The 25851-nt window shown below is 41.8% G+C and overlaps 1 protein-coding gene across 2 annotated transcripts in view; it reads right to left on the bottom strand.

The window, feature by feature from the left end:
- The window catches only part of RAB31 (RAB31, member RAS oncogene family), a 133804-nt gene that overhangs the window by 19964 nt on the left and 87989 nt on the right, over positions 1–25851 (bottom strand). For both annotated transcript variants that reach the window (XM_087438917.1, XM_014780328.2), the window contains exons 4-5: positions 18285–18356; positions 17111–17217 (exon numbers count right to left, since the gene is read on the bottom strand). In XM_087438917.1, the coding sequence (XP_087295043.1) occupies positions 17111–17217; positions 18285–18356 (179 nt within the window). The remainder of the gene's footprint in view (positions 1–17110; positions 17218–18284; positions 18357–25851) is intronic.

Below are 25851 nucleotides of genomic sequence, written 5' to 3'. Positions count from 1 at the left end.
GGGGGTCAGTGCTAACTCCAGGTATTTAGCGTCAGAATTTAACTGAATTGCCTACCCAGTTGGTACGGAAAATTGTTGTTGGAACAAATGATGAAACTACAGTCTGAAAGAAGAGCCTTAGAAATGTGAGAACGTACTTCCTCGGAGCCTCTTGGGATCACCGGGAACTCCCCCAGCTGCACTTCAGCAGAGGCCCACTGCACAGACCCACTAGGCTGAAAGGCTGCCATCCCTGGCCTTCTGTTAATTATGATGACAAGAGACTATGGCATCTAATGACTTTCACTTTTGTCAACAAATATTTATCAAGTGTCTGCCATATGTTGGACATTGTGCTGGGCATCGAAACAGGTAAATTGAAACTTGTTCGCCTAAGCCAAGATATAAACACACAGTCAATTTTGATGGGAAAGACTATTTTTAGACTTTCTAGACCAAGCTATGTCCAGATGGTCAGGACTCCCAGACACCACCCAGAAGCGTTACCGCAAACCCACTGGGAATTTTCCCCACCTGCGCCTCCTCCCAAGCCTCCTTCACCCTCTTTCAGGAGCTGATTATGTTGTATCTGTCCCATCAATGTCAGCACTACCCAGGGTTTCCGTCTTGACTATCTGAAGTCCTGCCTCCACCTCAAAGCAGTGGGCACTGGCCAGCCATAGGCAGGCCGAGTAGTCAGGATGGAGGTTGGACTCAGAGCTGGCGCTGGATTCCCTCTGGAGCCAATGGGAGACATGAAGCGCAGGAGAAGTGGGAAAGCTGGAGCCCACGGGAGAGGCGACAGTCCCCTTACCAGGGAAACCCTGACTTCCAGGGACCATAAGAAAAGACCAGAGTCAGGGTTGGGGTCGAGAGCTGAGCAAAGAAGAGTGAAAGCAATCCTGCTCAGGATCCGGGATGGGAGATTGCCTCCAGCAAGACACTGTGCAGTAGAGTATTTGATGGACTCGGCTGCGCATGGCACGTGATTACAGGCTCAGAGGGCTGGAGACGCTACCCTTTCTCTTCTATATCTGGACACATCTCCCTCTAGAGCCAGCTGATCGCTGGTCATCACTACTTGAACAGCAAATGAGCTTCACAAACATAGCTTGTCAAAGCCCAGCTAACTGCCTTCCCCCCACAAATCTGCCGCTCTTCCCATAAACTTGCTACTTCCCAAGCCACAAACCCTGGGGGCGTCCTAAGTGGCTCCCCATCTCCTACCCCTCAATGCTAGTAACCGAAGCCTGCTTAACCTGCCTGGTAGTCTCCCCTCCAGGGCCCTGACTTTGCCTAGATCAGGATTCCTGCAGCCATCTCTGACTGCTCCTCTAGCCTCCTGCAGCCCACTGCCCGCACGCCCACCGTGGAGATCTTTCAAAACTGCAAATCTATCCAGTATTTCTGTGAATAGAATTCTTCGATGTCTTTCAATTGCCTCAGGATAAATCCCACCACCTGAGCAGGACGAGGCTTCCTGTCTTCTTCCTCCCCAGCCCGCCTGGAGCTGCGGCCGTTCCAGGCCTGTTGCCATTCTGGGAACTTGGTGTGCCCCGTGTCTGTTTCTGGGTCTTGCACCTGCTCTCCCCTATGTCTGCCCCTCCCCGTTCACTTGGCGATATTCCACCCGTGGCCTCCTGGAGAGCTCAGCCCTGCACCCCCTCCTCCAGGGTAGATGCCCTTCGCCCTCTGCCCTAACACCTGTGCTTATTCTGGCATGATACTATCACCCTTGTGAAACCGTCTGGTTCCCAAAACAGGCCGTGGATTTCTTAATATCAGGACCGTGGTTTTGTTTTAGTGTGCCGGCATCCTAACAGCGCCTGGCGCCTAGGAGGCAATCAGTGACTATATGTTGAATGACTGAAGGGCAAAATCACCCATGTTGCCTTCAGCATAAAGGACGACTCGGGTGGAGGAGGGGCTGTGGGGAATTGCCGGGAAGTGTGGGGAGTGTTGAGAAGTCAACTGGAAAAGGCCTGGGGGGCGGAAGCTCCCCCACCTTCCAGATGAGTGGGGAGGGAGGCTTCGGGGTGAAAGCACAGGAAAGGGGGCGTCTTCTCCCAGCCCCAGGCTCTGATGTTAATCAGCTTACATGTCATCGCAGTCCACACAGCAGCCGATGGATCGTGTGCCTCAGACACAGGCAGAGCTGGTCACAGCTCTCAGAGGCTCTCTGCGGGGGAGGGAGGTCAGGAAACAACATTCCTGTGGGCTCTAGACTCTTCAACAGGCTGTGCTGCCCAATAAGGGTCCTTGTTTTGTTGTTCTTGGTGTAACCCAGCAACACAGCAGCTGGCTCATTCTAATTTCAGGGCTGTTGAATTCTCTGTGATCCTCCTCCACTGACGGCGGGGAGAGGGGAGGACACACAGTTACACCAAGGAGTTCCTGAAGCCCTACCTGCAAGGGTGGGGGATCAGTGGCGGGCTAAGGTAGAATAATGCTTTATCCCCCAGGGCTTCACTGGCAAGGTTCAGTACTGTGGCCTCCTTCTGAAAGTCAACAGATAGATGACTTCACTGAGCCCACCTGGGCTGCAGGGTAGTGCTCTGGCCATGGGTTTTAGTTCAGGATCTTGCACAGGTGGCCTAGTAAGTATCTGTGAGAACGACAGTTCAAGAGTGCTGCTCACAAAAGTAAAATTATTTTCTCCTTCAGTAAACAGCCCCTTAATGTCTACTTCCCTCAGGTCTTATGCCCTTCATTCTACCAGAGAGGGTGAATGCTTTACAACAATTGTAAATGCTAAGTAAGCTGATATTATAAAGTGTTCAGAACAATACCTAGCCATAGTAAGTGCTACATCAGAGTTGACTTAATAAATGTTTACAAAGATGTATCAGCAAGAATGATGGCGTGGCACCATTTTCTTACAGAATGCCAAAAAGATTGAGGAAATGATGCAAATGGAGGAAACAAGTAAATAGGAGGCTCAAACTACTTCAGAGCTTGAAGGCCTTCATAGGTTTATCTGACTCAATCCCTTCACTTTATGGCCCAGGAAGGCTCCCACTCCAGAAATCACTATTCTACAGAGGAACAGGGGAACACAGGCTTCCTCAGCCAACTCATTAAATATGTTAATTTCCATAAATCACCCCAAGAGTAAAATCGCATGGTGTTTTAAAGTCCTCTCTCCCTGAGAAAAACCTGAGTAACTTTTATTCAAAGATGGTGTGCAACTTTTCATAGGCCGTGAATGTTTCTTGTGACATTCTTGTGCACGTTCTCTGCGCACTTTGGTTTGGGTTGTTTGAATTTTTTCTTATTTATTCGTAAGTGCTCTTTGCATATTAAAGAACATAGCCTTTTGTAATATTTTCCACATTTTTTTTTCAGTTTACCATTTGTATTCAGAAGTAGTTTGTAACATTTTTGCCACACAGAAGTTTTTATATAGTCAGACTGCTTGATCTTTTTTTTTTTTTTTGGTGAGGAAGATTGGCCCTGAGATAATATCTGTTGCCAATCCTCCTCTTTTTGCTTGAGGAAGACTGTCATTAAGCTAACATCTGTGCCAACCTTCCTCTACTTAAATATGGGATGGTGGCCAGCCCCCTTGGTCATTTTTCTTTATGGCTTCTGAGTTTTGTTATCATAATTAAACAGTTCATTCCAATTCCAAGATTATTTTTAAAATTCAACTGCTTCCTCTAACTTTTATGGTTTTTTTACTTTACATTTAAATCTCTGTTCCATTTTGAATTTATTTTCTCTTATATTTTCCCTATGACTAGCTAATCATCCCAAAACCATTTATTGAACTATTCCTTTTTTTCATTTAAATATTATTTTTATCATATACTAAATCTCCCTATGTATTTCACCCTATTTCTTGATTCCATCCTGTGTTCATTGATTTTCTGTCTAATTCTGTGACAATGCTATATTATTTTATTACTGAATCATTAAAATATATTTCAATATCTGCTGGGATTAGTCCCTCCAATACTAACTATTTCTGCCTGTTTATTTTTCTACATAAACTTTAGGATTATTTTGTAAAACCCCTTTTAAAGTGTTATTTTGGTAATTTGCCTGGAATCTCAGTGAATTCACAGTTTAATTTAGAGCAAACTGACATTTTTACAGAACTGAGTTTTTCTATCCAAGAAAAAAGTACAGATTTTCATTTAAGTCTTCTTTTATGTCCTATCATATAGCTGTAATATTTTATCTATATAGGTCTTGCTCATTTCTTGCTTAATTTAGTCCTAGGATTTAAAATACTCCAAATTTTAAAAATCACACATACACATCAAAAAAGCTTATTACTAGGTATTTCAAATTTGTATTGCTATTATAAAGAGGGTTTTAACTTCTACTTGATTTTCTAATTGGTTATTATTATTTGTACATAGGTGAAGAATAGTTATTCAGTAGATAATCTTGTTTTCCTAATCCTGCTAGCAATTAAAGAAATTCACATGAAAATGAGGATCACATTATTCACAGGTCTGATTGGCTAAGATGGAAAAGCTCAATATCTGCAGGGCTGCAGTTTGGGGAGAGAGTAATGCTCACATATTGTCGGCAGGATAACACGTATTCCAAAGAGTTCATGGAAGGTTAACTGCAGAAAAATCACATCTTCTAAGACGTTTTCAGGTATCTTAGAACAAGTGCAGAAAAAGCTTCATTTTCCCAGAAAATTAAACACATAAGTTAAAAAACAAAAACAAAACCAAAACAACTTGAAGCTAAAAAACAAAGAGACGAAATGAGGACAAATACCCAAGATTCCGACACTCCTCTGTCACACGACAATCACAACCAAGCCTCCTCTGGACATCTTCAGAGGACCCTGGGCATCTTTAGGGCATCATTCCCAGGTGTGTTCCACAGACCAGCTACCCAGTGACGACTGGGGCTTGTTAGAAATGAAGATCCCTGTGCCCCAGACTTACTGAACCAGAATGTCTATTGGGCAAGCAACTTCCCAACAGCTTCTCATGCATTCTAAAGCTCGAGAATAACTTTTTTAGGGGTGGACTGTAAAATAGTGAGTTTGATATTTTTGCAGTCTATCCAATTCATAACCGGACGTTATGAGGTCGAGAGTTTGGAAATTTGTATTAACATGACTATGCCTACAGCACCATTTCACAATGACAGAACAAGAGTAGCAGCCTCACGAGCTCTTCCCGAAAGAAATCTTCTGGTGGTTCAGGGTGTTCTAACATGTATACTATATTTCTAAAATACCAAAACAGCAATAACCAAGCATTTTATATTTTGCCAAACTCCTGGAATACAACAGTTAAGACTTCATTTAAAAATGTTTGCCCTATATTTTTACTCTCTCCTCTAGCAACAGCCCCCTTCTAAGGTCAAGGTAATGTAGGCCAATTAAGCTGGCCATGAGGAAGTAGACAGGCAACAGTGAGCAGGAGCCAGCTGTGAAATGTCTGGTGGAACTATTTTTTTGTCAAAACCATCCCACGTGTTGAAGGTATTCTAGCCAAGAGCAACGGAAATCACTCACAACATTCCATCAAGAGCCAGCGGAGGAAGGCGGCAAGCTGTCTGCAAAGGCGTGTGTGCCATGAAGCAGTCTGAGTCTCCCCCACTCCCTCAAGCAGCCCCGGAAATGAATAATCAGGCTTGTTGTGCTCCCATTAGCTCATATTTTCTCTAAATATCCAGATATTTGTGTAACACACAGATGAGGCAACCATTTTAGCAATAATTAAAGCAGCAAAATTTCTGTTTAAAATGTTAGTTCTTCTAGACATTTGGATTGGTTTACCTGTGAGGAACTACAACTAAAATAAACTTTTTTTAAAAAAAACAAAGACTAAGTTCCACTTTCGCAGTAAATATCTGATTGGACAATAACACTTTACAATGGTCTAAGCACTTACAGTTAAAGCACTCAACATGTGCACCCTGGGAAGAATTTCTGTTTCTCTGGGGCCTCGCTTGCTTATTAATGTGTGTCCATGACTGCTGTTCACCTGAGGTCAAGGTCCTGGTGTCAGGTTCCAACAAGCAGTGTCAGGTTCTCCCACAGACTTAAAGAGATTGTTTCTTAAGGAAAATGCCACAATTTGAATCGAATGAGGACTGAGCAGAAAACACAGGATCTCTAGGGAAACCTGGCTGTTCCTTTGCCTCTTAATACCCTTCTCCAGACAGAATAGGCTGGTCCCAAGACGCCAGACAACCATTGGGAAGAGTCATTGGCTCCAAATCCCAGGAACAGAATCATATCAGCTGCCACTGGAAATTATTCTCCCTGGCCCTGGTTGCACTTCTTATAAGATGCAACATAGCAAGATGCTCAAGAACATCAGCCCTGGCACGACTACCCGGGTTAAAGCGAGGCCCTATACCCTCTTAGCTACAGGACCCGGGACAAGCTGCTTATCGATAAAATGGGAGAATGATAGTAACTCTTTCACAGGATCATGAGGATTAACCTAAACTACTTCTAATCGTGTGTGGCACATAATAGGCATCCAATTTGGGTTGGCAGTGATGATAATGATGATGATGATGAATTTGTTTTCAGTCCACTGCCTAAGTGAACAGAATATAAATATAAGTAAATATTATGCCATTTGAAAATAATCACTGAGATTGCTATAATTCTTAATGTAAGTTACATTTTGAACTCTGAAACTTCTGGGCAATATATAAAGTGAAAGGGAAAAGATTATTGTATCTTCTAACAAAATCTCCAGGAACAAAAGATTTCCACTCCGCTTAATCATACATCAGTTGATGACTTTTTAAAACATCCCTCCCCACCCCCTAAAGAACATAAGAATGAGCCATGTGGTTCTAGATTAGAGTCAGACACATCAATATGAATTTATGTTTATCTTAATATAGATACAGATGGCTAGATATAGAATAATTATAGATATGTGTGTATACTCAAGTTAGTATACATATGTGTATTTCCTAGCTCTGTTCACTGAGAGGGCCTAGACCCAATGACACCCCAGCAGCAACAAGCACACCCAGCCCAGATCTTGGTTTCTGAATACCATTCTCCAATAAAAGGAACTAGGGCTGCTTGAAGAAATGGCTGATTCTAGGGCTATAGCCTAAAATACACAAGATGAGCTTGGAACATTTTGTTGTGCCAAAAAGTAAGGAAGTACTCAAAAACCAAAATGATAGGCATATGTTAAGGGGACACAGGAGGCAACAGAAAGAGCTCCCAGTGGCCAAAGCTGAAACAACTTGAGCAACAAATTAAATAACACAGAATTGCATTATAACCCAAAGTATAAAATAAATATCCATGATTCCATACTGATATAAATAAGGGATTGAAAAAATAAATTAAGGGAGGAGAGATAAATTTCACCTGCAGAAAAATTCCAAACAATCTATGTAGCTACTCCCCACCCCGCAAGGAAGTGGAGCATAATCTGCACCCCTTGACTGTGGGCTGTGCACAGTGACTTCCTCCCACAGAGCACAGTAAGGAGGGGGGAGAGAGTAACTTTACAGAGTAGAAACCTGACAGTCACTACCTCGGCCAGGAGACCATGGTCAACATCATCAGTGGTAAGTCATGATAACAAACCCTTGATATGTTTAATTAACAATAAAGTGATTAAAATGGTACTTTACTTCTGGGGTCTTCCTCCCAAAAACACATAACCCTGGTCTAACTATGAGAAACGCACCAGACAAACCCCAATTGAGGGACATTCTCCAAAATACCTGACTAGCACTCCTTAAAATTGTCAAAGTCATCAAAAACAAAGGAAGTCTAAGAAACTGTCACAGCCCAGAGAAGCCTAAAGAAACATGACAACTAAATGTCATATGATATTCTGGATGGGATCATAGAACAAAAGAAGGATATCAGGGAAAAACTAATGAAATCTGGGTGAAGTATGGATTTTGGTTAATAATAAAGTATTGATATTGGTCCCTTAGTTGTGACAAATGTACCACAGTCGTGTAAGGTGTTAACAACAGGGGAAACTGGGTGTGGGGTAAATGGGAACTCTGTACTACCTTTGCACTTTTCTGTATATATAAATCTATTCTAAAATAAGTTTATTTAAATACTTTTTAAATCAGCCATAAAAATAACCATCCCCGAACACACACATCTTCAGCTCATGCAGATAATGGGTCCCAACACTCTCCTAATCTCCACCAGACCACGACATACACATCCACATCCGTACAATACACTCTCATGAAGTCTTCTCTGGGGCCAACAAACATAGGTTAAAGAGATTCCAGACCATATCATGAGTCCAGACCATTTATCAAGGCTAATGATAAAGCTTTAATAATTAAGTCAGTGCGGTATTGGTATAAGGATGAGTAAGTAGGGCAACGGAGGAGAACAGAGAGCCTTAGACACAGACATGTGCACAAGGGACACATGATATATGACGGAGGGGGGTTGCACGTCAGTGGAGAAAGAACGGACTTTACAACCAACAATGCTGAGATGACTGGATATCTGTATAGGAAAAATTAGGCAGCATATATAAAAATCAATTCCAAGTGATTTAAAGACAGATACGAAAACAAAACTGTAAAGTTTTTACAAGATAATCAATATAGGGAAATATCTTCATGGTCTTGGAGTATGGAAAGATTTATTAAATAAGACTCACCCTTCCTCCCTCTCCCCACCAAAAAAAAAGGTAAAAGAAAAAACTGATAAATTCCATTACATAGGAATTAAGGACTTCTGATGCTGAAAAGACAATATAAAGAGAGAGAAAAGATAAGGCATAAATTTGAAGAAGATTTCAACACATACATATGACGAAGGAATGGCATCAAATAGATATTATTAAAAATCCTATGAATAAATAAGATTAAGGTAAACAACCCCTTAGAAAAAGCGGCAAAGACTTGAACAGGCTCTTCACATAAGAGGAAACTTGAATGGCGAATAAATACATAAAAAGATGCCAACTTCATTGGTAACTGAGGAAATGCAAACTGAAGTACTACCAGATACCACTCCACACCCTAACGTCTGACAGTACTAAGACCTGGTGGGCACGCAGAGCAACAGGAAGTCTCATGCTCCACTGGTATACACTTTGGGAAACTTGCGCTTTACCTAGGAAAACTGAGCATGTGCACACCCTGTGACTCAGCAATTAAACTCTTATACACCTCAATCTAGAGAAACACCTACACATGGCACTAGGAGATGTACACGAATGTTCAAGAAGCAATGTTCAGAACACCAAACCAGAAATAACTCAAATATCCATCAACAGTAGGATGGATAGATAAACTGTTACACTCATAAAATAGAACAGTACACAGCAAGAAGATGTACAAACTACAGCAAACATTCATCGGGATGAATCTCCCAGGCGTGTTAAGTGCAAGGGACAAGTCATCATATAATATATAATGTACAGGGTTATTCCATTTATGTAAAGTTCAAAAACAGGCAAACTTGAATCTATTGTTTAGAAATGCAAACATGGGTAGTAAAGTATAAAGAAAACAAAGAAATGATTATCACAAAAGTCAGAGTGGTGGTTACTTCTGGGTGGAGAGAAGGGGATCCTATTGGGGAGGGAGACTCACTGATAGTTACATACAGTTTATTTTATTCTTTAGAATTCACATTATTCTTTAAAATATACATAAATGTTTTACAGATTCTTCATTAAGAATATTTTATAATTGAAAAAGAGATTCCAGATGCCCTTGCTTGGCTGTCTGGGGGACTCAGTCCTCACTTCCTTCGCTCCTACTGCGATAATGGCGTGTGAATGCAGGCTAGCCACCTGCACAGCGTCAGAAGATGGCAGAACACACGGGAAGGGCATCTCAGAGCACAGAACACACGTTTGAAAAGCACAGACTCTACTCTGATTCCTCATCTCATGTAAAGAAAAGGCTGTGTGCATTTTAATACTTGCCATGATATTTCCAGACCTTTTGATGGCTTTTGATGTTCATTGGTTTTTGTGCTTTTAGTATTTGGAATAAATTGGATTTTTATTATCCAGCATCTCAAGTTCTGTTATGTGGTTTATATAATTTTAAAGAAACTCTTATACCCATTTTTGGCCCACTATCAAGACTGGAATGAGTTTTGGAGTCACATGTAAGAAACGAGAGCAATTTATGTACTCTTAGTGAAAAATATTTATTTCCAAATACACTTTTAATCTGCGAAAGACCTCAACTTTATCCCCAAATTTGAAACTGATGCCTGGTGATTTCTGACTTGGTTGGTGTGTATTCCGGGAAGCTACAGAAGAGGCACTTGGGCTGCAGAGTCCAGTTTCTAGCTCTAGACTACACAGGAAATTGCATGAATCCTTACTTGCTCAAGAATCTAGCATGGCTCCCACAGCCTACCTTGAGCTTGGCAAATAGGTTTCACCTCTTTAACTGGTGGTGACTACCTGAAGCATTGTGTTAAGAAGGAGCCTGAGGCCACAACAGGCTCAGTGCCATTACTGATGGGCAACGTTGCCAATGGTGTGAGAGATGGGGAGTAAGATAGCAGGCCTTGGTGCTTGCCATCCTGGCCCCGCACATCAAGCCTGAACCACTCTGCCTACTTGTAAGCCATTCATAAACTCTGCCCTTGCTATCCATCTATCTTCCCCCAAACCCCAGGGCAAATCATCAGGTAGATATTCTTGATGTCCCCTCCCCCATAACACACGTCAAACTCCCTCCCACCTCCACACCTTTGTCCATTACCTTCCTTTCCTGGAATTTCCTCCTACCCAACTCATCCTAAATAGCCCAGCTTGTGACACATTTCATCCATGAGCCTTTCTCTTTGCTGAATTCCTCTGTCCTTTCTGCACCATAACATTGGGAACTTTATTAACTATAGTCTTGGATCACTCACTAGATATTTCCTCCCATTGTACTACCCTTGGCTCCCCAAATAGAAGTAAATAGCTCTGAGGAAAATACTTTCTTCTCTTTTCTTATATTTCCCATAACGCTTTCCTGCAACAAAAGAACGACCAAAATTTATTTGCTAATCGAATGACTGAAAACTGACAGGAAGAATTTCCTTCCTCCTGCCCCACCCTAGTTTCACTTCCAAAGAGCACTCCCAGATGCTCTTTTCTTGGAAGACAACCTCTACTCCAGGAAAAAAATTTTTGACTCACCAGCAGCAGCCCCACCAATCTCTCTCAGTGTTGCTCTTAGAGATACCAGAAGTGTTGATGCAAGATCTTGGAGACTGGGGCTGGCCCGTGGCTTAGCGGTTAAGTGCACGCGCTCCGCTGCTGGCAGCCCGGGTTCGGATCCCGGGCGTGCACCGATGCACCGCTTCTCCGGCCATGCTGAGGCCGCATCCCACATACAGTAACTAGAAGGATGTGCAACTACGACATACAACTATCTACTGGGGCTTTGGGAAGAAAAAGGGAAAAAAAAGGAGGAGGATTGGCATGGATGTTAGCTCAGGGCTGATCTCCCTCACACGCACAAAAAAAAGATCTTAGAGACTATGATTCCATTCCTCAAGAAGCAAGAGGACATACATAGTCCCTCTGGGACTGTATTTATGGGGGATGGGAGGAACCTTGGGCAGAGAGGGACAGTGGTAGAAGAGCCGCCCTCAGGTCATTACCCACCACCTCTGAGCAGAAGGCTGCCCCACTCTCAGACGGCTAGTTTCCACCAGCACTTTTGCTGGGTAACTTCCCACTGCTGTTATTTTCAAGATAAGATAAATTAGGCCTGAGGGGCTTTCTCCTATCAGCACTTCTACATGATCCCTCCCTCATCCTTTCTGATTCCTTCACAGCCCTAAAGATGCCAGTGAGGGGTGGAACTCCAAGAAAAGCCAACAGGAGACCCCTGAGCTTGAAGAACAGGTCAAGTTAGAATCCACTAGAGAAAGGCCAATGTCCAAATGATCAAGAAAGGCAGGCAGAGTTCCTAATTTGGAGAGGTCAAAGGGGATTTGTGTACAGAGTCAAGAGTTCAAAATCAGGAAAAGATCAAGCAAAAGAAATGTAGAACTGAAACCTGCTACGAGGGGTGGGGGTGGGGGTGGGGGTGGGGAGTCATTTCTCCAAGAAGTTACTTTATATGATGGCTACAGGTCAAGGCTTGCTTGAAGGCTGCCAGGGAAATGTTAAGGGGGTAATTCTGGCTAAAGGGTCAGGGGTGGGACAGGATGTCCTCTTCCTCCTCTAACCTTGACACCTAGAGGATCCTGCCCCCATTGCCAATTAAAGCAGACGGTTCCTGAAAAACCTGCAGCCCCTCTCATGAAAGTGCCACAGCCAGGTGACCCTAATCCCTTGCCCAAGCCAAAGGCAACCAAATACAAGCTGGATATGAGGGAGTCCAGCCATCCAGAATGTGGCTGAGTGCAAGATGCTGGCCCAAGGGGGAGCCTGATATTAATTAGATGGAGACAAACCAATCCAATCACATCTTTTCTGCTGATGACTATCGATGTGAGATGCAAAAGAGAGGGAGAGAATGAGCTGCTTCTGAAGAGATGCCAAGATGATGGGTCAATGGTGCTACTTCTGGTTCCTGAAAGATAATGAGCCGCTCTTTCCCTTCTCCAGGAGGTCTGAAGGGCGAGACAGAGAGCCGTCAGAGACCTGGACAGATGCCCAGCTAGGTTCCAGAACTTCCTCATTCTTCCCTGCCATCAACTTCCATCACCTAAGGCAATGCTTTTCCAAGTATGGCCCTTGGACCACTTGTAAAAAAAATCACTTTAAAAATGTATATATCCCCAGCCTGACCCTGCCTATTGAATCAAAATCTCAGGGGCTGGATCCTGGAATCTGAATTTTTAACCACTGATTAAACTACATGATTCTTATGTTCATGGAACTTTCAAAACCAATGAAGCAAGGTGACCTATTTCTTTTTTTCTTTTCAAGACTCATTTGCCCTAATTCTTTGGCAGGGCCCAGGACCCAGCCATGTGGTCTCTTGTGGGCTCCCTAGACTTTTGGAGGTTTCTCTTCTATCTATGCCCCTGACCAAATCTGCCCTCCTTTGAGCCAGCTGGAACTAGCCCCATGCCTCACGTTACTTGTTCAGAACCTGGGTGACCTGCCCCTCTCAGCACTCATGTCAGCTTCTCCTGTCTCCTGGGGTAGGCAAACTGCATGGGGCACTCTCTTTGCTCTGAGCTGTCCATGCTCTCCAAGTCAGCTGTTACCTCAGGGCAGGCACCACCTTTGCAATTGAGGTTCTCTCATTTTCTTTCAACCCTGTATGTCCCTAAAATGTCCCCGACTTTGCAATCCCTACCCCAGCATCAGCAGATGGTAGGGAGAAGGGGAGAGCCCGATCTCCCAGGCCTCACCAGGAACCACACACGTCTCTACTGGGGAGGGAGACGAGAGGCAGGAAAGAAAGGAAGTGACACCCACCGAGCACCTACTGTGTGCGAGTCCAGGACCGTCTTATCACAGTACCACCCATTCTAGTTGGTTTCCGCGCCTCAGATTCAGAGACTACACATTACTCCAATTTCACGATAATTTGAGCACAAAGAGATTTTGTTTAGAATTCTTCAAGATATTCAGGAAAATCTCTCACAAAGATCAGGAGCCTAAAAAGAATCCAAACTAGAAGTCCTGACTTTACCTGACCAGATGCCTCTGAATGCCTGTCACTCTGGGTGGTGTGGTCAGACCTCCATACCGCCTCCTGGAACATGCAGGGGTATGAAACACACTGGCCCAATGATTGGGGATCTTCTCTGCGAAGCACTTCTGCACACAAATGCCTCCAGTGGGCTGAGTCAGGTTCAGGGAGCTGATCCCATTTAAATTCCAGGGCACTATCAAAATACGCCAGGCATAGCTCCTCTTAAGAATTTACAAGCTTACACAACCAAAGTCTGTTAGATGAGACTGGTTCCACCTACACACATGCACACACACACACAGACAGACAAGCACACGTGCCAAATGTATTTATCGTTCCTCTCCAACCCCCAATGAAAAATAAAATATAGTCTTCTGGCAATTACAGAAAAGCAAAGTGTTTCAGGACTAGAATAAAAGAAGGTCAAGCTCTAAATGAGGTCTGGTGTGAGAGATCTGGCCAACTCCCCAGAAAAACCATACAGCAGGCAGAATCTAGAGCAGCCAGATTGACTGACCAAGAACCTGATTCCACCGCCATGGAAGGGTGTCAACAGCAGACGCCCATTAGGTTTGCAGGCCCCATCATGTACCAGACTATTCCTGTCTAGCGGGAGACAGTTTATACTCTGGGCAAGGACCAACACCCCGCTTTCATAAATGGGAGCTTTTAATATGGTTATCCTGTTTTTCTTTTGTACATCAGGTGTGCGGGGAATGGTTAAATTCATCATTTGGCCCAGTGTGTTTACGAAACTTTAGTTAATCATATACAACACATACAACATGCATATATATGTGCGGATATATATATACCCACACATATACCACTGTTCTAATATTTACTTATTATTTTTATCTAATTCAACTTTTTGTTAATTGAAATTTTTGTTGAGGTAATTGTAGATTCACATGCAGTTAGAAGAAATAACACCGAGGGATTCCTTATATACTTTGCCCAGTTTCCCCAAATGGCAACATTTTGCAAACTATAGTATAATATCCCAGACAGGACACTGACACGGGAGACACTCTATCTTACTCAGATATCCCCGGTTTTACTGGTATTCGTGTGTGTGTGTGTGTGTGTGTGTGTGTGTGTGCACGAAGTTCCACACACTTGTATCAGCTGTGTAGGTTTGAGCATCCACCCCCACGGAGAAGACACTGAACAGTTCTGACATCGCTGGGATCCTCGTGTTGCCCTTTTATGTCCATGCCCACTCCCCCCCCCCTCCCCTGCCCACATCACCGCTGACCATAAGCCCTGGCCACCACTAGTCTGTCCTCTACTTCTAAAACGGTTTCATTTCAAACATGTTATGTAAATGGAGTCATACACTGTGAAACTCCTGGGACTGGCTTCATTCACCCAGCATCATTCCCCAGAGGCTCGTCCAGGCCGCATGCATCAGTGGTCTGTGTCTCTTTATTGCTGAGTAATGTTCCATGTACGGAGGCACCAGTTTGTTTAGTCGTTCACCTGCTGAAGGACATCTGGGCTGATTCCAGTTCTGGGCTATTACAAATAGAACTTCTCTGAATATTCATGTGCAGATTTTATGTGAACATAAGTTCTCATTTCTCTGGAATAAATGCCCAAGAGTGTGATTACTGGGCATATGGTAATTGCAGATTTAGTTTTAAAAGAAACTGCAAAGTCTTTTCCAGAGAGACTGCACCATTTTACATTTACACCAGCGATGTACGAGTGATCCAGTTTTTCTGCACCCTTGCCAGCATTAGGTGTTATCACTCTTTTTTATTTTAGCCATTCTGATAGGTCGGATAATGACAGTGAACATCTTTTCATGCCTTTGCTCACCTTATCAATATTCTCTTGGGTGAAATGTCTTTTGCCCATTTCCAAATCAGATTTTTTTTAACTGTTAAGTTTTGAGAGTTGTTTATATAGCCTTTATATACATACCCACACATCCACATGCCAGTCCTTTGTCAGATACGTGCTTTGCAAATATTTTCTCCCAGTCTGTAGCTTGACTTTCATCCACTTCACACAGGCTTTCACAGAGCAAATGTTTCAGGTTTGAAGAGGTCCAATTTATCAATTTTCCTCACATGCATTGTGTTTCTGCTGTCAAGTCTAAGAACTCTTTGTCCAGCTCCAGATCCTCAAGGTTTTCTCTTAAGAGTTTTTCCAAAAGTTTTATAGTTTTACATTTTACACTAAAGTCTACGGTTCATTTTAGAGTAATTTTTACAGAAGGTGTGAGTTTAGGTGGATGTTCTTTTTTCCCTATGGATGTCTGATGGCTCCAGCACCACTTCTTGAAAGGGCTATCCCTCCTCCATTGAACTACTTTTGCATCTCTGTCACAATTCAGTGGAGCCTATTTGTGTGGATTTATTTCTGGGTTCTCTATTCTGTTTCATGGAGGCTTAGCTCCACTCAAAGTCGCACCTTTACTGCAATTCAATGGTGTCAAATGATAGCGCCTTCTCTCAACAAAGGCGGTTTCTATCCACCCCCACCCCACCCTCTTCCAATAACAAAAATTAAAGCAACTCTGCTGGGAATTCTAGATGAGCAAGCTGTTTTAGGATTACAGTAAAGAGAAAGAGATCTGAACTAAGTCTGGGGAGATTAAAGATTTGTCCCGCCCCCAGAAAAACAAACGATTAAGTGGTGTTTATGGCTGTTATTATAAACCAACCTGATGCAATGTGATATAAACCTTTCAAAAATCCCAAAGAAACAGCAATTGTCAAAGGCCATGTTAAGAGCTTTTGCAAGATCCATTTTCACTGTTCATTAAACTCTGGTTTAATCGTATTTGGATTAGCAAAACCTGAAGCGTGATGTCATTGTCTTTGTGAAAATCAACTACTGCTATCGCTGAGAATTAAATTAACCAGGGGAAGGGAGACAATGCAAATTCACTATTTCATTTTTCATAACATTTTTATTTAGTAAAAATAGCTATCTTATCAGACTAGATAAAGCTATCATCAAATTTCTAGTCTATGTGGACTGGGTCCCTACAATCTTCTCCCCAGGTAAAGGAAGTTCAACAATTCGGAGTCTCTGGAAGAAACCAAAGTGTTCACATAGGATGCGTCATATTCAGATCTTAGAATGAAATAGTGAGATTATATAGACTTGACTACATCCTTAAGTTAAAGTCTAGAACTAAAACAAGCAGGGATGCTATGGAAAATGTTAAGAATTCTAATTCTCCTTACCATATGAAAGTGTTACTAAAATGGTGATGGTAATAATGACAAAAATAACAGAAAAAGTAATAATAAAAATCATAAAACCATTTGGTCCACATCTAGAGTCAGAGATATAACTGCCCTGTACAGGAGATTTGATTTTAATATTCATTACTGGGTGGCCATCAAATTTGCATTTCTCTATTATCTTCCCTTAATTCTACTCTGGTTAAATAAATACCACCTTGACCACCACAAGTAAATGACCATCGATTAAATTATTATACTGAGAACAAACTTAACACAGGCCTGACAGCTTTTTACACATAGACAGTCAGGGGTGGAGGATATTAACCACAGAAAAGAATTTTTTAAATGCATCTTACCTAATATCTGAGAGATCACACTTGTTTCCAGCAATAGCCATTACAATGTTTTCTGGACCATGTTCTTTCAGTTCTTTTACCCATTTCTTCAAGGTATAAAACGAATCCTAAACCAAAAGTGTAAATCAATCTTGGGAAAGACCCATCAACGTAATAGTCCAACCAAGTAGAGATATAAACCCAACATAATTTAATGAAGAAAAATATTTTCAGGAGACTCATGTAGATTAACATACTACCTACTCCTGTCTTGGCACAAAATTTAATATTAGCTAAGTTATACTTAAATAGCCTGTAAAAGGTTCCTTTTCTAAAAATTGAAACTTGATGAAGTTAAGATAATCATATTAGTAATTTTCTTCTATAAATAACATTAATTTCAAATTATAGCCTTGACTCAACATGAATAAGGACTAAGCCATAGGACTAAAATAATGTTCATGCTTACTTCAGGAAAGAAAAAGAAACAAATATATATACACACATACACATGCACACACACTTTAGAGTCCTGTTTTCCTATCTGCCCTTCACTCACAACCATAGTCCAGGAAATGAGCCAAGGTAGACACCACATTTAGGCAGAAGTGGTCAGGAACCCATGGATGGTCACAGCAATGGATCATTAAATTAATGGTCCTGAGCATTGAGTCAGCATTCCAGGAGTGGGAAAAAACGTCAGCAAACCACCTCAGTTATTTGTTGATGGATATCCTAGACCCTCAATGTGATAACAAAAAATATATTTATATTATATGCACACAAACACACTCTATATGCACAAACATTATTCTTGGCATTTTAAGTAATGTGATTGAAACACTAATAGAAAATAAGTATTCCATAATTATAAAACATGCAGAACTTAAAAATAATTTTCCTTTTCCTAAAAAGCTGACATTCTGGAGAATAGCACTAGCAGGCATGACCTTGCCTCTACAAACAGACAGTCAATTTTAAAAATGAATGATCACTGCTTTAATTTAGCAGATAAATTTGAAATGCCGCTACATACAGGTGAGATAAACTAACTGTGGTGTTCATTATCCCTGACCACCAGAGTGAGAAATCTCATTCCAGGCACTGGCAAGACTCAAGCAGGGAAGTCTCTACTTTGGTCTTTCTGAAAGAATCACCATAAATGGCATCCAAGTTCTAAAGGGGACATCCTTACCTGTTTGGTGATATCGTACACTATGACGGCTGCAGCGGATCCACGATAGTACATGGGAGCCAGTGAATGAAACTGTTAAGGAACAATGAATAGTTTTAGGCCAAAGTGAACACATTATATGCATCCCAGATTAAATATAAAATTACTACCCTACATCATTGCTATAGGATCCCTGAATTCCTCCTAGAATTTTCCCAGGGTTCATATTAGATAATAAATATTCCTCCTTGACTGCACATGCGCTAGTGGTTTATAGACTGTGAAATTCACTGTTGGGCAAAGGCCAAAAATAAATTTTATTTTAAATGTTGCTATCCTATGAATTTTCTTTTCTCTGCTGCTCATCACTTATTTAATATGATTGACCCAGGGCAATCTCATTAGAATTACACAGCGGTAAGAAAAAGATGTTTGCCAAGAGGAGGAAAAGGGGAGACTGACACAGATCACAAGCCCCTCTCTGGGCCATTCATGAGGAACACAGCGGGGAGGGCCCCGGGCAGCCCGCCCTTGGGTCTGGATGGCCGAGTTGGTGGAACACACAACAAACGGTAAAAAAGGTGACCTTCATTCCAAAATGTGAACAAAGCAAGTCTCACTGGTCACTAGAATTATTTACCCCTAAACAGGATAGATAATTATTTTGAGGATACATAATTATTCTGAGGATACATGCAGACTTTATGTATATTTTGAAGGATATGTCTTTGAATATATTTAAATATCTTTGAATATATTTGAAGAATATATTGTGGAGGGATTTTGAAAGTCAGTAAGAAAAAGATAGCTCAGTAGAAAAATGGACAAAGGATATAACATTGATAAATCACAGAGGAAGAGATACAAATTGCCAATAAATTCAAAACATGTTAAATTATAGTAAAAAAACTGAAAATAAAAGCAATGATGAGGCAGGTATTAATTTATTAAATATTAAAAAGACATCACATCCACTGTTGGTGCATATTTGGAAAGGGTGGCACTCTCATACACTACATGGGAATGTATTTTAAGACCTTCTTATAAAAAGATGTTCAACATTACCAATCATCAGGGAAATGCAAATCAAAACTACCACGACATATCACCTCACACCTGTTAGGATGGCTGTTATCAAAAAAATAAAACATAAGTGTTGGTGATGATGTGGAGAAAAGGAAACCTTTGTGCACTGTTGGTGGGAATGTAAATTAGTACAGCCACTATGGAAGACAGTATGGAGGTTCCTCAAAAAACTAAAAATAGAACTACGATATGATCCAGTAATTCCCCTTTTGGGCATATACCCAAAGGAAATGAAATCAGTACCTCCAAGAGATGTCTGCACTCCCATGTTCACTGCAGCATTATTTACGATGGACAAGATATGGAAACAACCTAAGTGTCCATTGACAAATATATGGATAAAGAAAATATGATGTATATATAAACACAATAGAATATTATCCAGCTTTTTTAAAAAAAAGGAGATTCTGCTATTTGCAACAACATGGATGAACCTAAAGGACATTATGCTAAGTGAAATAAGCCAGACACAGAAAGAAAAAAATTGCATGATCTCACTGATACGTGGAATCTAAAAATGTGGAATACACAGAAGCAGAGAGAAGCACAGGGGTTACCAGGAGCGGGGAGGTGGGGGAAGCGGGGAGATGTTGGTCAAAGGGGACAAAGCTGCAGTTATGCGGGATGAATAAGTTCTAGACGTCTAATGTACAGCATGATGACCATGGTTAATAACACTGTATTGAATCTGGAAATTTGCCAAGAAGGTAGATTTCAGGTGCTCTCCTCATAAAAAAATAAAAAAAGGTAACTGTGAGAAGATATATTAATTAGCCTGACTACAGTAATCATTTCAAAAATGTATATATACAGCAAATCATGTTATACACCTTAAATGCAGTACATATAATTTTTATTTAATAAAAGAGAGACCTTCTTTCAAAGCCACTGTTGGTCATATCTATCAAAAGTTGAAATGTGTATATTGTTTGACCCAGCAATTCCACTCATAGGAACATATACTGGAGTGATCATCACACACACAAAGATACTCATCCCTATGTTGTATATGGGAGCAAATATTTGAAAACAACCTAAAGGTTCATCATAGAGAATTCATTAATAGTATATGTATATAATGCAATATTCTGCAACCATTAAAATAATAGTGAGGACTTTATAGGAAAAGGCATCCTTGACATGCTGTTAAAATTAATCTCAAAGCAGCATATGTATCATAATATAATTTAAGGTAAAATGTATGTGGGTGTGTGTCTGTGTGTGTAGTTATAACATATTTCTCAAAATGTTAATGGTGGGATTCCTAGGGATTTGTACATTTTCATTATAAGAGTTTGTACAGTATAAATTTTTACAATGATTTTTTAAATAAAATGGTTTTTAAGTTTAAAAAAAGCAGCCATTTTTATGGGGGAGTGGGAGAAGGAGCAGGGAGGGAAGGAAGGATGGATTCTGAAGCTTTTCTAGCAAACAACAAAACCATCGCTCATTCATTTTTATTTCCCACACAATAGGTATCATTGAATAAACACTTGCCAAACTGAACTGATCCTATTTGGAAATTTGGAGCTCGTCAGTTCCCTAGGTTTCCTTTATTGCACTGAAGAATGCTAGCACAGCACTCACAAGAGTGTGGAGGGAAGCAGGCTATCTTCCCCAACTTCACGCCCTGGTGCACTTTCCAGCTTGAAGAGAAATCACCCTAGCACCTCACTGGTTTTCAGTAAAGGCAACAGGTTGGATGCAGCTCAGGATGAACCCGGGAGTTCCCAGCTGAAGGGCCTTGGCCACTCGCCAGGACTCACTGCAGGACAGAGGGCCATTTGCCATGCGTCCTTTTCCATGTTCACCAACTGCCCAACACTGTGTTTGTTGTAGTTGTTAGGCATCAATGAATCTATTTTTAATCCATCCTTTGGCAATCCACTCCACATGGAGAAAACAAAATCAGAATTCCTGCCCAAAGGGAGGAAAAAGCAATGTATTTTTTAAACATTCCTGCTTTGCTAAGGGTAAGGAATGAATATAAAGTGTCCTTTTACCCCAATTATATAAAATGCCCGTTTTTTTTCAAAATAGCCTCCATATAAGAAAGGTCCACTTAAATACACCAAGTATGTGCAAAATTTATATCTCAAAAAATCAAGATACTTGTGGACTCAAGCACAGAGAGGAGCAAGTTGTGGACATCTTCTGAGACAGAGTTCATTTTCCACTATAACACCATGAACTGAATCTAAAACGGTCCCTGATGTGCAGGTCTCATGCATTATTGAATAGATCTTTGTATATAATGCATTACTTGTTCTTTCCTTCCTCCAAATGGAATCATTTTGAAACAAATCTGTTGGTGAAGCCACTTAAACGACTTTATTGCCAAGGACTTCGGGGTTTTAATGAGTTAAAAGTTCACATCTCAGTTCCAAAGCCCAATAATGCATTGACCAAAGGATAATATTTGTGAAGGACAAAAAAGTAAATCACTTCTAGCCTGCCATGTGTACACTTCTCCCCCACACAAAGATAAAACAAAGCACCACAATTTGGCGTCCATACTCAATATGACATAATTCAATTTCCGTAGGGTCAGAATTAAAACTGATAACTCACTCACATAAAAGATTCTTCCGGGAACAAAGTTCACAATTACAGGAGGTTGATACAACTTTCTTTTAATCTCATTTTGAAAGTGAGATTAAAAAGGTTATTTGAAAGGTTATTTGAAAATTAGCACAAGAGAGGCCCATTGAAAAATCCCTTCATCCAACAAAATACCTAAACTACCAAATTAAAGTGTTCAGATAACTCTCAGATGACATTTCATTATTTAAAAGAAGCATAGGGAATTGTGAAAAGCTAATCTGTCCACTCAAAAGAAATGGCTATTTATGTCCTTAGCATGTGTCTGTTTGTTTTTTAATTGCTGGATGTCTACAGGATAAGAGGGAAGTGAATGATCTTCAAGCTTCTTAGATTTCTCAGCTTTCACAGATGGATGCCAACCCTGCCCCCACTTCCGTCAACTGGCAGAAGGACAAGTGGGCATAACCTTTCTGGAAAGCAACTGAACAATATATTTCAAGAGTCTGGAAAATGTTCATATGCTTTGACTCAACAATTCCACCTCTGAAGAGAATAATCAGAGATGGTCACAAAGTAATCAGAATTCATTCTAGAATTATTAGTTTGTTGTTAGTGCTGTCAAGTTGATTCCAGCTCCTAGTGACCCTGTGTACAGCAGAGTGGAACCCTGCCCGGTCTTTTTACCCCATCCTCTCACCTTCCAGTGCTATATCAGACAATGCTCTGCTGTTATTCATAGGGTTTTCATGGCCAATTTTTTCGGAAGTAGGTGGCCAGGTCTTTCTTCCTAGTCTGTCCTAGTCTGGAAGCTCCTCTGAAACCTGCCCACCATGGGTGACCCTGCTGGTATTTGAAATACCAGTGGCATAGCTTTCAGCATCACAGTAATACTCAGCCACCACAGTATGACAGGTGGTGTGGTTCCCTGACCAGGAGACAAATCTGGGTCGCAGAGGTGAGAACGTTGAATCTTAACCATTAGACTCCCAGGCCTGGCAGACATATCAGTAATGCTGAAAAACTGGAACCAACATCAATGTCTAAGCATTGGGTACTGGAAACATAAATTTGGCTTAGCAATGTAACGGACTATTGAGCAGCAATTAAACTCCTTTCTGAAAACTATGAAATGGCCCATGAGGCAAGATGGCATAGTGTGGTATTTCCCAAGGTCTTCTGCAGAACCCTGGGCCCTTGAGGGGATTTTGGAAAAAAGGTTTCTTGGCCAAATAAGTTTGAGAAACACTACATATAATAATGCTCCCCTGGAGGTTTACAATGTATTATTAGTACATTAAAGGTTCTGAAAATTAGTAAAGAAGCCTATTTATTTTCATTTTAATTAAGAATTCCCAATTTATTTTTTGCCTTTTTTCAAGTAGTATTTATTAACATCTAGGAACCTAGTGTGCTCAGAACCCACCTCAGGGGCATAGTATGAAGAGGGAGTCTGGAGACCTGTGCCTGGCTCGACACTGGTTTTCAAATTTTGTAAAACGGGGTTGGGGGGGAGTGGAGTCGGTGGTTCTTCCAGCTCTGCAAGGACACGCATGGCCAAGGTAAGGCGGGTTCTGGTTGGAACCTCTTTCTCTTGCCCTGCTCTTGATTCTTCCTAGTGCCTTACCTGCAACACAAACCTCCCTTCTTCCCATTCCACGCCATCCTGTGTGTGTGTGCACACACGAACACACACACACCACTCAGCACACAGTGGAAAACATTATTCCAGGAAATCGCCTAATGCTTCAGACCACCCAGTCTGCTTCAGGCAAAATCCCTTAGATGCAGGTTTGTGGCATCATAAATTCCACAGCAGCAAAATCCTGCATGTCAAGAATGAGCAGTGGTGAAAAACACACGAAGTTTCCAAACAAGGACAGGCTCCAGCTGGGCTCTGCCAGGCCAGATGAGAGACACCCCAGCCAGAATGTTCTGGCATCGGGTTCCGGAACTTACAGGGATCGGTCATGTATTATGATTTTCAGAGAACGCTCTGTCCCTGGTGAGTCGCTTCAACGCAGCCTGAGAGCCCACGCTGGCCTGTGCCCAGAGCTCAGGTCTCTCTCAGGTGCCAGCCACAATCTGAATTCTCACCCTCCCTATAGAACGCCTCGCCTCGGCCACGGACAGTCAAAAGCAGAAGCCAAAACTATCCAGCGGTCTACTAGGATTCAAACAAAGAGGGAAGTGGTAGAGGAAAATTCCTGACATTCTCAACATTCTCAGCTGGCAAAAGTTGAATGGAAAAACCATTACTGAATGTTCTTTGTGCCATTCAGAAGGTTTCTGATTTTTACATAGACCTGCTCCACAGAAAAGCAGAGGGCCTATTTAATACGCCTACTCAGATATCCTAAAACCCAATAGTATGCAAAGTTGAGTAGAAAAAGGGCTAGAAGACTATATACCAAATTATGAACAATGGCTATTTCTGAATAATGCTATTGTAGGCAGACCACCACTTGTTTTAATATTTCTGAATTATTTTTTTTTTAATTTTAACAAGATATATTACTTTTGCAATGAGAGGGAATCTTTTTCCCTTTCTTTTTTTTCTTTTAATGTGCTAGTTAACATCAAGGAGCTTCCTCAGCATTTTGGGATCAAAGGGTTGAAGCAAAAGTGACAGCTGGCTTTCAGTGGTCACCCGATCTGCCTCTGACTCCCTTCCGACAAGGTGAGGTGCAAACTTTCTCCAGTAGAAAATGATAGGACACAAGTCCAAACATCTTTCCACAAAACAAGTGTTGGGGGGAGGGCATGGATTAATGTGTTTTAAAAGACAGGGTAATGAGCGGGCATGTTCTGATCCATGGAATATTATATAACACAGAAGTCAAGGCTTTGAAACGCTGTAGAAATATATTTTTTCCCACCTATGAAATACCCAACCACAGGGAACCTCAGCTTTAATTCCCATGTGTTGGCAAGCCAGTGGAATTTCCTAAAAGTCCGAATTATGTCGCACCTCGTTCCTACATTATCGCCGTTTCTCATCACACACAGCCACTGTCTGTGCACATGGAGGAAATGCCATGAAGGCCGGTCACTCCTCTCCCGCTCTCTGCTCTGCTCACGTTGGTTCGCTCTTTCCCGTCCTTAGCCCTCCTGTTCACAAGCAAGTCCCATCTTGGAGGCAGGGCCCGCTGCAGCAGGGGGCGGCAGGCAGACCTCCCCCGAGGCCTCCCGCGGCTGGGACAGCGCCCCGCTGTCCAGGATTCGGATCAGGCCAACGCGGGTGGTGTCACTCACCCCAAGGCGCCGACCCGGCTCCTGCGCTGCTCCCGAGCGCACGGGCGCGCGTGCGGACCGGCTCTCCTCCCTTCTTTCCCGAGCTGACGTCGCCCTTCCCTGACTGACTGTCCCGAAGGTTCCATTACAGCATTCGATATTGCAGTGGCCTCCACGCTGGCCACACAGAGGCCAGAGGGATCCTGTTTTCGGTTTTTTGTGTTTTTGTGTTTTTGTCCATCCTTTATTAAAAATTCCCAGCCTACTTTTTCCTGTTTATTCAACAAAGCCTCCATCCTTCTTGTTTGCGCAACCCAGTCATTTGGAGTTTCTTTGTCTCTCGTCATACATATTTCCCTGAAGACATTCCAAAGGTGTTTACATAAGTACATCTTTTAATAATTAACAAATAACATTGAAGGAATGCCATATTTAAAACACTTTTAATTCCAGTTAAGTGCGAATATTACTGCAGGGCACAAGTACTTGAAGTTATGAGGAATACCAGATGGGTGAGTGTTGTATCGAATTATACTATGCTTACAGGTCCATACCTGCATGTGTCTATGATTATTTCAGGATTAATTCTCATAAGTGAAATTGCTGGGCCAAACGGGGTAAACATTCATAAGGGGCTGGAGCAAACTTGGCCCCAAGAAAAGATGAATTAATTTATAACTCTCCCAATAGTATGTGAGAGCTTGTTTCTTTACACCTTTGCTAACCT

The sequence above is a fragment of the Ceratotherium simum genome, chromosome 14, assembly GCF_057802395.1.
Source record: "Ceratotherium simum simum isolate JZ-2026a chromosome 14, ASM5780239v1, whole genome shotgun sequence".
Lineage (NCBI taxonomy): Eukaryota > Metazoa > Chordata > Mammalia > Perissodactyla > Rhinocerotidae > Ceratotherium > Ceratotherium simum.
The sequence above is the reverse complement of the archived record's forward strand: the minus strand, read 5'-3'. Positions and strand labels throughout refer to the sequence as shown.